The sequence below is a fragment of the Carcharodon carcharias genome, chromosome 6, assembly GCF_017639515.1.
Source record: "Carcharodon carcharias isolate sCarCar2 chromosome 6, sCarCar2.pri, whole genome shotgun sequence".
Classification (NCBI taxonomy): Eukaryota; Metazoa; Chordata; class Chondrichthyes; order Lamniformes; family Lamnidae; genus Carcharodon; species Carcharodon carcharias.
The window spans coordinates 73,923,007-73,941,689 of NC_054472.1; the positions used below are offsets into that span (position 1 = coordinate 73,923,007).

The 18,683-nt window shown below is 41.9% G+C and overlaps 1 protein-coding gene across 2 annotated transcripts in view; it reads left to right on the forward strand.

Moving 5' to 3' along the window:
- LOC121279263 (adenosine deaminase-like) overlaps positions 1-17,049 on the forward strand; it is a 48,388-nt gene extending 31,339 nt beyond the window's left edge. For both annotated transcript variants that reach the window (XM_041190361.1, XM_041190362.1), the window contains exons 9-12: positions 208-309; positions 403-470; positions 9,921-10,050; positions 15,453-17,049. In XM_041190361.1, coding sequence (XP_041046295.1) covers positions 208-309; positions 403-470; positions 9,921-10,050; positions 15,453-15,554 — 402 coding nt within the window. In that variant the 3' untranslated portion in view covers positions 15,555-17,049. The remainder of the gene's footprint in view (positions 1-207; positions 310-402; positions 471-9,920; positions 10,051-15,452) is intronic.
- Positions 17,050-18,683: the final 1,634 nt, after the last annotated feature.

Genomic DNA, 18,683 nt, shown 5'->3' on the forward strand with positions numbered 1-18,683 from the left:
ATCGCTAGATTTTTGTGGGTAGCTTTCTTCAAGGTCAGTGCCTCATGCTGTCACTGCACCACTGACTGCAATGTCAAGCCCCTTGTGTGCTGCCTGCAAGCAATTTAAGTTCCAAGTGGACTTGGAAATTCTGAATAGTCATCTTTGATTCCAAGTGGATGCTCTGAAGAGTAAAACATTTTTGAAATAAACTTATTACCTTGATAGGCTGTGGATATTTTAAAGGCTGAAAGAATTGGCCATGGATACGTAACCATTAAAGATCCTGCACTCTACAAGGAAATACTACAGAAGAGAATCCATATTGAGGTAAACAAATGTTTCGGTAAATGGCAATTATGATAAACCATGCAATTGTATTTGAATGTTTTTGTTGTTCATATTTTTATTATTTTTAAAAAGGCATGTCCCCTCTCAAGCGTTCTCACAGGAGCATGTGATCCTGATTATACAAAACATCCAGTTGTCACGTAAGTCTTTTCACATCCCAATTATTTGACATTATGTAACATTTCTTAACCATGTTCAAAAGTTTTGCAAAGACAGGGGCTTATTCATTTTCCACATCTAATCTAAGTGCTCTGAATGAGTTTACACTGTAATATAAGGAACAGGCTTATCAAAGGTGTAGTGTCAGAGGAAAGTCAGATAATTAATATAATTCCTATATTTAAGAAGGGGTACAAAATATGTCTAGGGAATTATAGACCAGTCAGCTTAACATTAGTGGTAAGAAAATTAAAGGAATTGTGACTAAGGGAGAGAAAAGAACAACATCTGGGGGCGGATTTTCTCTCCATCGTGCGAGCTGAGCGGGAGCGGGCGCACAGCCGATTGCCGCTTGTGATTGGCTGGGCACCACCATTTTACGTGAGCGGGTCAATTAAGGCCCGCCCAGCGTGACGCGCAGCCGGAAGTGGTCAGTGCTCCCTGTGCGGGCAGGGAGAGTCGGGGCCTTCACCGTTTCTCGCATGCGTGCAAAAGAGTGCAGAAATCTCCAAGGTGTGGAGATTATTTTCGTTACGAAAACCTGAAAAAAAAATTAGAAAAAATTATTCAGACCCTTCATGAAACCTCATCCTGCCCATGGATGAGGTTTCATGAAAAACGCAAAGGCCACCTGGGCTCTTCGCCTGCCTGCCAACCTTAAGGTTGGATGGGCTACCCAGAAAATTAGTTTAATTAAATGGCCTTAATAGGCCTTTGACAGTTCGGCAGGAGCTTAGTCGACTCCGGTGTGCACCCTCCAAACTGAAGATCGGAATGACGCATGGTGGCCGCATGCTGACCGGAAGGTTCAAGCTGTGGAAATGAGAAATATCACATTGGGCAACATCTGGGCAGGGCCCACTTGCTGACGTGTAAAATTACACATGGTGATGTCGGGGGGGGCATCCTGACGTCACCACACATCATACAGATATTCTGTTCGGCGGATGCGCAGCCAAGTCGGCTGTACGCCCACTAAACTATCAAAGGCCCACTAAGGCCTGTTAAAAAGTAATTCAAGTAATTAACTGAGCTGCCCATTCAACCTTAAGGTTGGCAGGCAGGCGAAGGGCCTTCGCATTTTTCATGAAACCTCATCCACAGGCAGGGTGAGGTTTCATGAAGGGCTTAATATTTAAATAAACATTTTTGAAATAAATAATGGACATGTTCCCAGCTCATGTGACAGTTTCACATGAGGGGACATGTCCTTAAATTTTTTTCCCAATTTTATTCAAATTTCCATAACTTAAACAAATCTCCCTGAGGCACCTCCGTACCTCAAGAATATCTCTGTGCTCTTTCGCGCACATGTGCAAAAGATTGCAGGAACCCCCTCACTGCCCACACAGGGAGCGCTCAGCACTTCTGGACGCGCATCATGATGGGCCAGCCCACGCAAAATGGTGGCACGGACCCAATCGGAGCACTGATCGGGTTCGCGCCTGCCCCCACACAACCCACCCCAATGGGGGGATATTTCTGGCCATTGAACAGTATCGATTTCAAAAGGGAAAACTTGCTTGTCCAACATTATTGAGTTTTTTGAGGAAGTAACAGGGAGAGTAGACAATGGTAATGCAGTAGATGTTATTTTTCTGTATTTTCGAAAAGGCCTTCAATAAGATGGCATATAATAGACTAATGAATAAGGTTAGAGAATGTGTCAGGGTACAAGTGGCAGAATGGATTGCTAGCTGGCTTCAAGACAGAAAGCAGAGAGTGGGAATGAAGGGTAGTTATTCAGAGTGACAGAAGGTTGGAAGTGGTGTTCCACATGAGCAGTGCTAGGACCACTGCTGTTCACAATTTACATTACTGATTGGGATATTACAAATTTTCAAAATTTCTAAATCTTGGTTAGACCACACTTAGGGAAGAATTTTCCTCCCGTCGGGGGGCGGGGGAGTGCAGGAGCGGGTGCGCCGCCATTTTACATGGGTGGGCCAATTAAAGTCCGCCCAGCGTGATGTCCGCCCCAAGAAGTGCTATGCGCTCCCTGTGCAGGCGGGAGGATTCCCTCATCCGAGATTGTGCTCTTTTGCACATGTGCTCGAAAAAGCAAACTCATCTCCCTAAAGCTAAGTGCTGCCTCAGCAAGATCGGCGCCAAATTTAAAAATGGTCAATGTACAAAAATAAAATTTCCTTGACATGCCCCCTCATGTGACACTGTCACATGAGTTGGGACATGTCCATCACTTTCAATCAAACTTTTATTAAATTTTTTAAAACCCACATGAAGCCTCATCCCGCCCGTGGATGAGGTTTCATGCTTTTTCTGAAGCCCGCCAGGGCTCCCAGCCTGCCCGCCAACCTTAAGGTTGGACGGGAAGCTCCATTAATTACTTGATTTAGATTTTAAATGGCCTGAATGGACCATTGACAGGTCAGCGCGTGCACAGTTGATTCAGCTGTGTCCCCGCCGACCTGAAAATTGAAATGACGTGGGGTGACGTCGGGAGTTCCACTCGACATCATCCGACGTCATTTCACGCGTCAGTGAACGGGCCCTGCCCCCTGCTTGCCGACCTCAATATCCTGGCCTTAGCTTATCATGTGCTGTTCTGGTCACCAGATTGTAAAAAGATTAAAAGGGCACTGAAGAGAATTCAGAGAAGCTTACAAGGATGATACCAGAAATACATGGGTGTGCATACCAGGAAAGGATTAACAGACTGGGTCTCTTTTCCCTTGAATAAAGAAGGCTGAGTGGTGACCTAATAGAGGTCTTTTAAAATTATGAAACGTTTGACAGACTGGATACAGAGAGAATGTTTCCTCTTGTGGGGAAGAATGTAACTAGAGACCCTAAATATAGGATAGTCATCAAGAAATTCAATAGAAAATTCAGAAGAAAATTTTTGACCTAAAGAGTGGTAAGAATGTGGAACCTGCTAACATAGGGCATATTTGAAATGAATAATATAGATGCACTTAAGGGGAATCTAGACAAGCATATGATAGAGAAGGGAATGGATGGTTACAATGATAGATTTAGATGAGCAAAGATGGGAGGAGCTTCAAGTGCAGCATAAATCCCGGTATGGACTGGTTGGGCCTAATGTCTTGTTCTGTACAGCATATCCTCGGTAATGTTACGTAAAACTAATAGATATGCAGTAGCAAGAGAAACCGAACAGCTTGCACTATTTTTAAGGAATTTCTAACTGAGATACGAAAGTAACAAATAACACAAGTTCGCTAACTCACCTGATAATACTAAGGGATGTTGGAGCAAGGCAAAGGAGATGGCAATGGAACAAGCAAAGAAACAAAAGTCTGATCTAGAGAAGTTGCAAATGAAAATAGCAGAATCATCACCAAATCATTTTGTCATTTAATCTTTCATTCCTTCCATGTTATCACATACCTTCCCTTTTTCCTTTCCCTCCTCCTTCTTGTGTTTGCTTAAAACCTGTTATATCTCTAACATTTTCCACTTTTGCCATCAAGGTCAATGAGCTGAAATGTTAATTCTTGTTTTTCACTCCACAGATGAACATGAGAACATAAGAAATAGGAGCTATTTGGCCCCTCAAACCTGCTCCACCATTTAGTTAGATCATGGGTGATCTGATTGTGGCCTTAACTCCACTTTCCTGCCTGTTCCCCATAATCCTTGACTCCCTTGTCAATCAAAAACCTGTTTAATTCAGTCTTGAATAAAACTAAGACCCAGCCTCCACTGCTGTCTGGGCAAGAGAAATCCAAACACTAACAACACTCAGAGAAGAAATTCCTTCTTATATCCATTTTAAAAAGGAGATTCTTTATTTTTAATCTGTGCACCCTAGTTCTAGATTCCCCCACCAGAGGAAACATCCTCTCAGTATCTACCTTGCCAAGCCCCTCAGAATCTTATGGAAACGAAAGGGACAAACATCTTGTCCCTCTCATTCTTATAGGTCCAACCTATCAACCTTTCCTCATAAGACAACCCCTACATCCCAAGAATCAGCCTAGTGAACCTTCTCTGAACTGCATCTGATGCTGCCTGACCTGACCTGAGTATTTCCAGCATTTTCTGTTTTTATTTCAGATTTCTGGTATCTGTAGTTGCTTTGAAAGGTTTTTGCAAGGATTAGTTGCCACAAAGGTCATGAGAAATCTGATGTCTCTTTGTAACATTAAACAAGATGTTAGTCCCTTTCCATTCCATTTGTGCAGAAATGTTATAATAGCCAGCCCAATTTATTAACATCAGATTTTAAGAGCCTGTGCTTTGCCTTTTAATATCCTACTACAGCTACTTTCTTGCTTAGCTCTAGTACCTCTTCACATGTAATAGATTTTTCTAGATTCAGCATGAATTTAAATACTACATTCATCCTCTCTTTTTCTGGTTACATGCTTTTCTCACATTAGGTCCCTATTCTTGTAGTTTTGGTCCTGGATCTGGCACTCTTTATGGGAAGCAGTATTTGCAAGAAGCACAACTGATGAAATCATGAGCATGAAATCATTGATTTTCCTATCTACTAATGAACAAAAAATTACAAGCCTCTCATTCCACATCTTCCTGAGAACACTTCCTATGAGTGGCACCTCCTCTGGAAATGGTAGATCAAGCCATATCTCAATTTTGAAAGTGGAAAAGACCCCAAGCCATTGCTACCCTTAAATCAGATTGCTTTTGCCTCTAATTTTTTTCAATCCACCCCACAAGTGAAGTGGCTTTCTTTAATCATGTCTCCTCTACGTGAATTGACATGGTAGTTAGAGAGAAACTTTATTGTTGGGTAGTGCTGTATTCTTGTCATTGTCCAGTGGACGATCATCACTCTCCACTATGTATTTTCTCCCATAGAGATATGTATGGAATTTCTCATATCCATACATGACTGCCAAACGTTCTCTTTCTATATTGGCAGATCTGATCTCAGCTGATGCTAGAGCTGTGGATGCAAATTCTTTTGGCTTTCCCTTTTGTACCAGGGCTACTCCTAGTCCTTTTGAAGAAACATCTACTTGCAGAATGACACGTTTCTTTCTGTCATTATATGACTGACTTGTCTCCTGGCATATTACTTCTTTGAGTTTGTTGAAACCCCTGTCATGTGACTCTGACCATGCACTCTACATCTTCTTTCATCGGCTCCTGCAGGCTTGCTATCTGCTCTGACATATGTGGTATGAAGGAGCTCATCTATTGCATCAAGCCAAAGAAACTTCCCAACTCTCTCTTATCTCTTGGGGCTTCAGCTTGATTCTGTCAGGTGTGTACACCGTTCCGAGGAACTGGCATTCTCACAATGCATTTGTCTGCATTTAACTTGATCCCAGCTTTCCTGGTTCTCTCTCTGGCTTCATATAGATGGTAGTCATGATCTTTTTCACTTACACTGTATATCTGGATATCATTTCCTATGCCACCTGCCCCTTTGCATCCCCTGTATGTCTTATCTACTTTCTGATGGAACACATCCTGGCTCACTTTAAGGCTAAAATGTAGACGCAGGAATTTTTACTGTCCAAAGGATGTGTTAAATGTTGTCAACAGCGAAGTTTCCATGTTTAGTTTCACATTCCAGGAGCCATTTCTGGCATCGAGCTTTCTGAAAACTTTTGCTCCTGCTCCTGCTGGTGTGATCTCTTCCAGTGTGGGAATGGGGTAGTGATCCCTCTTTATGGTTTAATTCAGATCTTTGGGATCCAGGCAAATTCTTACAGAATCACAGAGTGCAGAAGAGGCCCTTCGGCCCATCAAGTCTATACCAACACGTGAGAAACACCTGACCTTCCTACCAACCCCATTTACCAGCACTTGGCCCATAGTCTTGAATGTTATGATGTGCCAAGTGCTCATCCAGGTACTTCTTAAAGGATGTGAGGCAACCCGCCTCTACCACCCTCCCAGGCAGTGCATTCCAGACCGTCACCATGCTCTTGAGTAAAAAAGTTTTTCCTCACATCCCCCTCACCTTGAACTTATGTCCCCTCCTGACTGACCCTTCAACTAAGGGGTACAGCTGCTCCCTATCCACCCTGTCCATCTGTACACCTCAATCAGGTCACCCCCTCAGTCTTCTTTGCTCCAACGAAAACAACCCAAGTCTATCCAACCTCTCTTCATAACTTAACTGTTTCATCCCAGGCAACATCCTGGTGAATCTCCTCTGCATCCCCTCCAGTGCAATCACATCCTTCCTTTAATGTGGCGACCAGAACTGCACACAGCACTCCAGCTGTGGCCTCATCAAGGTTCTATATAATTCCAACATGACCTCCCTACTCCTGTAATCTATGCCTCGACTGATAAAGGCAAGTGTCCCATATGCCTTTTTCACCACCCCACTAACATGCGCCCCCCCCCCCCCCCCCCCCCCCCCCCCTCGCCTTCAGAGATCTATGGACACACACACGCCAAGGTCCCTTTGTTTCTCAGAACTTCCTAGTGTCATGCTGTTCATTGAATACTTCCTTGTCAAATTACTCCTTCCAAAGTGTATCACCTCACACTTTTCAGGATTAAATTCCATCTGCCATTTATCTGCTCTATTGACCATCCATTCTATATCTCCCTGTAGCCCAAGACACTCAACCTCACTGTTAACCATCCGCCCAATCTTTGTGTTATCCACAAACTTACTAATCCTACCCCCCACATAGTCATCTATGTCGTTTATATGGCCATCCATTTGGTTTCTGTCTCACCACAATGGAATTTACCCAATCTGCGACTCTGGTGATCACCTTTTCTTGCATCTCTTAGAGCTCTCTTTCAAGCTTCCCTTTTAGCTCTATTGGTGCTTCATATGAGGGATGAATCACTGGTTTTAGTGCTGTGACACTTAAAATCTTCAAAGCATTGAACTGTCTCATCAAAACACTGGGTATATTTGCACCAGATTTTCTTTGCATTTGATTGGAGGGCGCTTTTCAATGGGTGTGCTCTCTTCAACCCTCAGTGTCACCTCCTTTACCTCATGGTTTACTGAGATAATCTGCAGCTCTTCACAACTGCTTAACCCCAGGATAGCAGGACCATGGTTCAGTAATGTATAGCATAGTAACATCACTCCCTTAACGTCTCCCTCTGATTTGCGTTGTTCCTAACTATTGAATCTCAGTTTCCCCTGTATTCTGTTAGCATTGCATTGTTCAGTTTCAGAACGCCTTTCTTTGGATAACTATTTTCTTCCAAATTTTCAGGAAACCTTCATGGTATATTCTGAGTGGGATGATGTTACTCTGTGCTCAGGTATCAATCTTCACCTTCAGATTTATCGTTGTGGGTTTTTCTCTCACCCTCTTTCTGATCTGAATGGTTGTGTGAATTTCTTCTTTTTGGGAACTGTCGCATTCAGCCATTCCATGCATTAGTATGGTTCCTATGCCTATTGTGTTGTAAGTTTAGGGGTGTTAAATTATAATACCCTTAAAATTAAAATCCTGAAGTTCTTAATTTCTAGTAATGGGGTCCTCAGTTGTTCCTGATCTAACAAGGTACAAATAACTAGTATTTATGAATCAAGTGCTTAACAAGAAACAGTGAAGACAGCATGGAAGATTCTGATCTGTCAAGGCCCTAGGATTCCTCAAATCCAGCACAGCAATGCCTTTCTTCATTTGTCTCTGAAGTGATGATAAGTTGAACTGTGTCTCAGAAGAATCATACCACAGAAGCCATGGTAAAACTGCACCAACAAAGACCTTGATTTTCCAACCTTTATACCTACATTTTATTGTTCATCATCCCTTATTTGGAAATGCTCCAAATTAATCTCTTTCATTGGCTTAGGGGTGAAGATTATCTGGCGTCACCCCACTTCTCTAACTAGAGCCATTTAGACTGAAGACAAATGTCCATCCCTCATTCCCTGGGTCCCCAAAGCACATTCACTAAGAACAAATGACTCATCCTTGTAGATACAGAGCAGTTGTACAAACAATGTTACATCCTGTTATCAATAATACAAACTATCCTAAACCTTTCACACCAACATATTTTTAACTATTCCCACAGATACTAAAGCCATTAAGAACAAATGTTAATAACACTTTCTCCCATAATATCATGAAAAGAAGGCTTTCCTCTAATACAGATGTTCTGCCTTACAGATATGGTTAACCCTGCCCTCTTTTTCTTGGCTTAACTGAAGACTAGCCATTTGGGTTGTCAGTGTCTTCATTTGTCTGCTCGTTACTTTGTGTGTTCTGGCAATGTTCACAGACTACAATGTTGTGAGCTCATCATGCCTGATTAGCGCTTTCTGTTCTTCAGGATGTGCAGAACCCCAAATTAGTTGATCTATCGGCCTCTCATCTATGTCCTTGAACTTACATTTTTAAATCTTGTTACAAAGTTAGCAGTGGGCTTGCCTAAATTCCTAATTGAGGTCTTATAATTCATTCTGGTAGATCTGATAATTTGATTTTGGCTGGAGAAGGGTGCTGAATTTTTCAAAAATTTTGTTTGGGTTTTTGCTGTCCTCTTAAGTAAGCTCCAAGCTTTAAATAATTTTAATTCTATATCTCCAGCCACAGAAGGACATAGCGGACCCTCTCTTCATTGCTAATGCCTGTTAGGAAACCACAATATCAATCTGCATTTCTATTTAAATTTCGTAAATGCCTTTATGACATCATCAGCTTCCCAATACATTATGGGCTATAGATGTGCATTCATTGCTGCGCTGGTCAAAAATTCATTTTTCATTTTTGCATGATTCAAATTTTGTTCTGACATTATTGTGGATCGATTTTCCAAATCAGCGCTAAATTTAAAATGCTTTAGGTTTACTCACTGACACTTGTTGCCACCATGGTTTGGGGTCTTGTTGTCTTTTGGTTCCCTGATGTTTGTGATAACCACACTTTAAGATTGGAAAGATGAGAGCACTTCATGTTTAATACTCATCATGCTGTTTTGTACAAAAGAAGGACCGATTTGAACTGGTTTTGATATACATCATATGACTCTCCAGTGCAGCATGAAATTGGACCCCTGGAACACTTACAAATAACAATGAGTTCCTAGCTCGTTACAGATATTTACAGATAACTCAACACTATATAACGGGTAGTCTTTGTCACAACCTTCAAATTTGAGCAAAGCTATTTAGGAGATAAGGTAGGAAACACTACTTCACACAGGTGATAGAATTGTGGAACACTCTTCCATAAAGAGCAATGGAATGTACCTCAAATTATCACTTTAAATCTGAGACCAATATATTTTTGCTAGTCAAGGGCAGTCAGGGATGTGGAACTAAGGTGGGTAGATGTAGCTAGGATACTAATCAGCTATTGCACAAGGCACAACACACCAGAAACTAATATTTGGAAGTGAATTGTATTGAAGTGTAACATTCTAAGACAAATGTTGCCAAATAATATTTTACACTGTTGCAGCCAAAATGTAGTAGCTTATAAATAAATTAATTTCAGTCTGTTAGGTTAATTAATGGAGTTGTTTTTATTTTACAGATTCATGAAAGATGAAGCCAACTTCTCAATCAACACGGATGATCCATTGATTTTCAATTCAACAATTCACACTGATTACAATATTGCTGCAGAGCACATGAACTTCACAGAATTAGAGTTCAGGACAATGGTAAGTGGAAAAATAAGTCATTCTACTTACTGTTAAATTCAAGCTTACTCCATTACATATTTGTAGATTCAGTAGATTGACTTGCAACTTTAATTGATGGGAATGTTAGGACAATAATACCAAACAACCAGAGGGTTAATTAGCTTAGTTGGCTAGATGGCTGGATTATGGTGCAGAATGACACTAACAGTGCAGATTCAGTCCCCTTCTGTGGTAGTTCATGGAGGTGGAGCGGTGCACCTCAAGCTATATAACCACTTGTCTTTCTCTAACAGAGACATGGGACTGAATTTTGCCATCGGCAAGCAGGGGACAGGGCCCCCTTGCCCGATGTCATCCCGCCCAATTTAAATTTTCAGGAAGGCGGAGGCACAGCAAAATCAGCTGCAGGCCCGCCGACCTGTCAATGGCCAATTGAGGCCATTGACAGGATCATTAAAACAATTAAAGGACCTGTCTGTCCAACCTTCAGGTTAGCGGGCAGACCAGGAGCCCCGGCGGGGAACAGAAAAAACATGAAACCTCATCCACCGGCGGGATGAGGTTTCATGTAGGGATTTAAACATTTTAATAAAGTTTTGGTGAAATGTATTAACATGTCCCATCTCATGTGACATTGTCACATGAGGGGGGACATGTTAAGGATTTTGTTTCCTATTTTTGATATTTATACAACTGTCAGTGATCTCCTTGAGGCAGCATTTAGCCTCAGGGAGATGTGCGCTGTTTCGTGCGCATGCATGAAAGAGCACACTCTCGCTTTTGGGGAATCCCCCCTCCGCCCGCATAGGAAGTGCATAGCGCTTCCTGCCGAGCGTCACGCTGGGCGGGCCTTAATTGGCCCGCCCACTTAAAATGGCGACAGGGCCCGCTTCTCCAGCGGGGATTGGCTCTCCGCCTGCTGGAAATTGGGTTGGACCCGCCCGCCCGACAGGCAGAAAATCTGCCATGGTAACTCACCAACCAACCATTGACACATTTCAAAATATTGGAATAGTGCTGATGTTCTAACTCTTGACTTCTGGCTTTACTTACTGCTTTATTGCAGCACAAGCAGCGTTCAGGAACTGTGTGAATCTGCACATATATATGATTTCACACAACAGGGCACTCTTTTATCTTCATCAAAATCTGATTATTTTTGAAAACAACCAGCTAGAAAACTGGAGATGATGAAAGCTACATTTAGCTCAAACAGGGTTTTGCTGATCAGTGATAAAAACAAAAAACTGCGGATGCTGGAAATCCAAAACAAAAACAGAATTACCTGGAAAAACTCAGCAGGTCTGGCAGCATCGGCGGAGAAGAAAAGAGTTGACGTTTCGAGTTCTCATGACCCTTCAACAGAACTTCATCAGTTCTGTTGAAGGGTCATGAGGACTCGAAACGTCAACTCTTTTCTTCTCCGCCGATCCTGCCAGACCTGCTGAGTTTTTCCAGGTAATTCTGTTTTTGTTTTGCTGATCAGTATTGGTTGGAGGTCTGGCTGGATGCTGACTGCTAGGCTAGACCCTTCTCTTCACTATACCACAATAATTCGCCAGACAACTGCTGGTGGACTACTGGACAATACAAGTGCAACCCTCACTAGATCACCAAAAAGCAGACATGCAGTTAGCAATGATTGGTAGATACAATTTAAAATAATTATTTTTAAAAAGTACTCAAATATACAGAACATTATTGGGAATTTCTTGGGAGCTTCTCCATTAGCCACCGATTATGTGATTGATCCTTTATATGGACCTCCCAGTTTTATCTATTTGTAAAGCTTTTCTGAATCCCTCTTGATGCTTTGAGATTTGACTCGCTACTTCTTTCACTTTTTGTGCTCGATTAACTATTTTTAGGAATCCACCCTCTTTTCGATTCCTTGTGCTTTGAAAGCTTTTTCTTAGTATTCCTTTCTTTGTAGATTTAAGTGATCCATATTTTGCTATGCTTTTTTAAATGAAGTATTTGTTCTGACCCTATCTGTAAAATAGGTTCAAATGCATTCTATTTTTCTTCTGTGGATCAATTTTTAAGTATCAACTCTAATTAATGTTGCCTGTGATTCTTTTCAAGCTTTAAAACCAGCCTTTTCGAAGCTCAATGTTGTTTTTGACTTTAGCTTTGACCTTGGCTTTGGCAATTTCAAGTCTAATGAATACACTGGCCCAGATTTTGTTGCTAAATCAGCAGAGAGTTTAATGGGACCCAGTGCTATGAATGTGTACTTTTGAGAGGGTGGAAAAGATACCCCATGAATTTGGAATGCCCCATGAGTTGCTAGATGATTCGAGCCACTGTATCATTAGTCTCATGAAAATGTCATCTCGCCCCTCAATCTCCCTGAAAATTTCATGAAATTGTAGCATAAACAATGAAACCTATTTAAATTGCAAAAACAGATGCCTATGTTTTTTTCCCTAAGCTTCACCAGCTGGCCTGTCAATCCGTGCACTTCTGCAGCATGCACTTGCTTTTTCACTCTGCTTTTTCACTCTAAGTGAAAGCTGCAGACTTTTTATTTTCAATCTAAAAGGCTGGGGATTCAGATTATGACACATAGAGTTCTCAAGCAGTGTTTACTTTCCTACTTTGAATGCATAATAACACTTTTCCCAACAGGAAAAATACTTTAATACCTCTCAACATTTTCATAACGCTGCTGAATGCAATGGTCAACTTACCTTTACAGAACAGAGCCCATAAACAATTACTGCAGTAAAAACACACATACCTTACAATACAGCAATTAACTATTGAAATTAAAATATCAGATTTTTATTTTTTGCCTTTCAAAGTCTGTCAATGAAAGAATTCCAGGAGCAAGGTGTCTGTTTTTTGGTTCCCCACTTGGGACTGGGGTTCCTCCATGGTTCACTACTACTCTGAGAGTAGTCACAAACCACATATACTTACAAAGGGGCCCAGCTGCACAACAGTTGCAGTGGGTGGGAGGTATTTAAACTGCCCACCCCAGCAATAGAGCCAGCAAGGGCAGGGGTGCTGCTTGTGTGAGGGCTGCATATATCCTGGATCAAATTTGCCAGAAATGGGAATGAAGGCAGGAATCCTGGAATCGGGTCCTGATTGCCATTTTAAAAGGGCTCTCAAATCAGCCTGACGACAAAAATCTGGGCCTAATTGTCCATTAAACACAGCCAATTAGGGTTGGAACATAACAGTAGAAGTACCTGGTTAATGATGCTTGGCCTAAATAGCCAAGTGGTTATGGTACTGGGTTTGTAACCCGCAGATCAAGAGTTCAAATCTCACAATGGCAAACTATGAAACAATGTAACTTCATCTGAAACAGATGGAAACAGGTTTACTCAAAAGAGTATCAAGAGTTCAAATCTCACAATGGTAAACTATGAAACAATGTAACTTCATCTGAATAGGAACAGATGGAAACATGTTTATCGCCCCTCCGTCCTTTTCAGTGGTTGGCGGAGAGGAGGGCTGTGGCCGCAGGGGTGACCAGGATCGGGGACGTGCTGGGTGGCAGAGGACTGGGCTGGATGCTCCCGCAGGAGTTGGTGCGACGCGCGTCTGTGAGTGTCCAGGTCGCAGCTGATGCCATCCAAGACCTGAGAACAGTCGTGCTCGGACCCAATGTTATTTTGGGTCTTGAGGTAGCCTAGGTGCGCGGTGGTCTTCCGTCTGAACGTTCCCCTGTTTGGACAGAATTCCACATTGGCCCCAAGCCCTGAACCCTCCCTCGGGTGCTGGTGCCCCGCAATATGAGCCGCCTCGGGGACATGCCCTCCGTGCCTTTTGGCAAGGCAAAGAGGGGCTTTTTGTATGGACTGCTGCTGCACACCTTCCATTTTCTCGCCCTTGTCCGTCGACCAGACACACCTTGGCATGCCTTGTTGCCATCCGGCGGCAGAGGCCCCCGATGGGAGGCCCTCTACAGAGGTGTCCTCCCCCTTTCTATCGGGGACCTGGGTTGGAGGGTGTTGCATGCAGCAGTCCCCTATAATAAGAGGATGCATAGGTTCACGGACTCTCAGGACACGTGCCCTTTTTGCGGTCTTGTGGAGTCCATGGACCATGTATACATAGGGTGTTGTAGGCTGCACTCCCTTTTTAGTTATTTGAAAAACCTTTTATTGATGTTTTGTTTTCACTTCAGCCCCACGCTCCTGATCTATGGGCACCCGGTGCGGAAGGGTGTCGGGAAGGAGGAGGACCTCCTCGTGAACCTGCTCCTGGGCCTGGCCAAGTTGGCCATTAACAGGTCCAGGCAGCGGGCGATCGACGGGGAAGTCCCGCCCGATTGTTTGTCCCTCTTCCGCGGCTACGTTCGCTGCCGGATGTCCCTGGAGAGGGAGCACGTGGTGTCTGCTGGCACTCTCGAGGCCTTCCGTGCTCGGTGGGCACCGTGGGGACTGGGGTGTTTTGTTGACCCCTTTAATCACATTTTGATTTAAAGTTTGTAAGTTTCCTTTAAACTTTGTTCTTGGTTTTACAGCTGACCTGAATTAGGGGCTGTGCCTGATTTATCCCAATTTTGTTGATTTGGTTTTCATTTAAAAGATTATCAAGAGTTAAAATCTCACAATGGCAAACTGTGAAACAATGTAACTTCATCTGAATAGGAACAGATGGAAACGGGTTTGTACTCGAAAGAGTTACAAATTGGCTGCAATGATTCCTATGTCACAATGGTGATATCAAGAGTTCAAATCTCACAATGGCAAACTATGAAACAATGTAACTTCATCTGGAAACAGATGGAAACGTGTTTGTACTCGAAAGAGTTACCTGGTTAATGATGAGGTTTATGTTTTTGAAATGCCAATCAACCTCCCCAGCCTAGGAAGAGAACAATTGAAACAGAAGTCTCAAATTGTTCCTAGTTTTTTTTTAAATTCAGAATTATCTCTGATTTTATTTATCTCTCCTTTCTAAATGAAAACTTCCTTTTCCCTCTTATTTTTTCTTTCTGCATCTATTTGAGTTCTAATTCACATTATCTGTTTCCATCATTTGCTCAGTTTCTTTCTCTATCCTTAAAAATCTCATTTATTAAGGAGACACAGTTCATCCCACCTTAACTAAAGTCTCAGGTGCCTCTTTAATAGCTCACATTTCCAGCAGTTAGCGGTACATACTTACTCTTCAGCTCAAAAAAAATATCAAAAAATGTGACGATGGGGCAGGTAGCGAGATGTTCCACTTCAGCAAATTCTGGCCAACTGAGTTCCACAGCTTTGAGGCCCTGGTAAAAATGAGTTAAGAGACTATGTACTGTGTCTTGATTTTGACAAAAGGAAGATTCACAGAGGGCTTTTAGAAGGAACATATTTTCAGAATTCATAAAAATTCTGTCTGGAAAAATATATATAATTTTATTATATGCCATTATCCAGGTTCAAAGAAATTTTCACTTCATTTTTGTTTTGCAGAATCTCAATGCAGCCTCATCTAGTTTCCTCTGTTCAAGGGAAAAGAAAGAGCTCCTTAATCAACTGTATACAGCATATGGAATGACTCAAAATGTTTGTTAATAAAAGCTTATTAAAGATAATACTCCATGTTAGTGAGCAATAAATAGTTATTGGCTTCAATCAAGGTATGCTTTTGCTCTTCAATATAGCCCCACCACTTGTAGCGGTCCTGTTTGTATGAATGTGATTTGCCCACTGTGCACCCAGGCCAGTGTAACAAATGAACAATGATAAATGAGTAAATGATAGAACATACAGAGGGTGATTCACAAGCGATAAGCCTGATAAATCATAACTGATAAGTCCGTCAATCTAGCTGAGATTAAAGCCCTGTAACTGTCAGCTGTCTGCAACCAGAATCTGTCACTTCAGTTATAGTTAAGTTGGATCATACCCAATTTTTCCATTGAGGACTCTTTTCGAAGTTTAAAGCTGAGGCAGAATGTGTCAAGCTCAGCAAGCTGAAAAAAGGGTTCACAGCTGTGGCAAAAGTTCTAGAGGCTGAGGTGATTAGAATTTAATGGCTGGTAATTGCAATGTGCAAACAATTGCTCAAGTTGCCCGAAAAAGCTGGTCCACTTAATATGGTTTAAGCAGTGCCTTTGTAATTGCTGTCTGTCACAATGGAAAATGCCCACATTTTAAAATCTCAAAAAAGTGTGATGTGATTTAAAAAGGCAGATTTACCTGTATATTTTCCCAAGAATTTGTATCTGATGATCTATGTACATATCCTCCCAAATTAAAGTGGTCCTTTAACTATGTAGAGGACATTTTAAATAGCAAGGTAGAAGACTATAGTTAATATTTTATCATTTCAACCCTGCTGAAAAGGACTGGTTAGATACTATAAAGCCTGAATTTTCTTGAAACCTTCTTGTAGAATAACAAAGTCAAACTGATGCCTTGAGCTACTTACTTTTTCTCGGTAATAATATGATTCATAAAAGCTGTTTCAGCCAAAGATTTAATAAAAAAATATTACATTTAGTTACATTTTAAATGTCTATCAGTATTTTTAAAATGAAACAGTGTGTTGTGGGGGTGTGGTAGGTGATCATGACAATTTAATGACGCTCCATGAAGTTTACTTGTGTTAGTGAATATCAAGGGCCTGGTAAGTTTGATGGGCCTAGCCCTTCATGGAGCATTTATACAGGGATTACTTGTCAGTAGCTACTCTGTGATTTTCCTGAGGGATGGAATGGCCTGTGTTGGAGGAATATGTATTGTGTAGGCTTCAAGACTGATAATTCCTGAATTCCAGGAGGAATAGATATATCCCTTCATGTGCCTGGCATAAGTCTGGAATTGGCTTTATGGTACTGTCATTATCAAGCAGTGGTCTGGAATATGACAATGGAATTGGTACTACATTTTTAAAAGCCGAATAGCTTTATATTATTGGTCAACATGCATACCTCTATGAATTAGTTGCTGGAACAAAATGATGTGAAACATTTTGAAAGAATGAAAAATGTTTTAACAGTATCTTACAAGTTTATTGACGTGAGTTACCGATGGAAATTGGTACATTAAAGTTTACTGAAAATTATTAAACTTGTGTGTCTGAAGTCCAATTCATTTTTAAAATTCTAACAATTGAGCTTAATAATGTTTTATTGTTAAGCATTAATTTAACTGCATTTGTCACATTTCATGGTCTAGCATTTGTAGAAATATCTCATAACACTTGGTGTTCACCGTAGCTTCCTGAAATTACAAAAATACAATGATGATGTTTATGTAAGCAGTGCACTATGCAGTCAGTCTCACTAATGAAATTAAATGTGGGTGGAATGTTATGCCCACCCCAACCCACATCCCTGGGTAGGCTGGCAAGGGCAGGGTATTAAATTGGGTGCCATGGTGGTGCCACGTTCTCATCTCTTGTCTGCCACTGCAGGTATTTTACCAGTGGTGAGCCCACCTAATCAGCTGCCAATTGAGCCCATAAGCCAATTAATGGCACCTCCTACTGGTAACCTTGTTCCAATCTCGGTGGTGGTCGGGTGCCTCCTGTTCGGGTATCCTGTGCCCAACAAAGGCCCCCTCTACTTCCACCTCCCCCACCCCATGGAATTTCTGTTCCCTATGTGCTTCCTCCTCTGCCTCCCCAAACTATTTGATTGGCCAGCAGTTCTTGGAAGTGGGATTTTCCAGATGTGGGCAGAAGTCTCGCCCTGAGCCAATTACCCAGCCAATGGCTGTTAAATTGCTGTGGGGTGACCTGGTCAAGCAGAGGCAGGCTGTCCCCATAAGAGGCTACCACCTCCATGTAAAGCTCCCCCCTGTAATTCATAGAACCACCGCTATTTAAATGAGTGCCGTTTTGTGATTACTTAGGAACCAATATTCTAACATTAACAAAAAGTTGTGCAAATGATGGGAAGTGGAGGGGAAAGGTGCCTTTGCTTCAACTCCTTCACCTGACAGAAACCAGGATTTTTGGGGTGGTGGAGGAAGCAGTTAAAATGGAGTGGGTGATTTAATCTACCTAACCAGGTTCTAATCAGGGGTTCTCTGTAAATCTGCAAATCAGCTATTTTAACCTGAGGTCCGAGTGAGGTGTCAGTAGTAGTTTCCTTGTCAGGCCAAACCTGCCAGGATTGGATAGAAAGAAATGCTTTTCAACTTTTTCTGGTGGGCCAGGAGGCGCCAGAGTGAATATCGGCCAAGTTTAATACACTTAGCCCAAATAAATCCAGTAACCTGGATGTCAAAGACTAGAGGACTGTGAATTCAACATGATTAAACTGTGAGGAACATTATCAGAGGATGTAGGCAGGTTAGCAGAGTGGGTGAGTAGGTAGCAGATGCAATTGAAAGCAAAGACGTACAAAATAATGCATTTTGGGGGGAAAAAGAACAGTGCAAGTGAGTATGCCTAGAATGGAAACATTTAACCCAGTGGAGGAGCAGAGAAATCCATGATGCAGGTGGGAGGCAGGTTGATAAAGTTATGGGATTCTGAGATCTGTACATAAGGGTATAGAATATAATAAATGTTATACTGAAGATGCTGGTTAGGGCACAGTTTGTGTCTTCAGCACTCTGTTATAGAAAGGATGTTAGAGACATTGAAAGAATACAATGAAGATTAATGAGAATAATACCAGCAATCAGAGGTTATTATTCTGAAGAAAAGCTTGAAAAATTGAAGCTTTTCTTAATGGAGCAGCTGGGAGC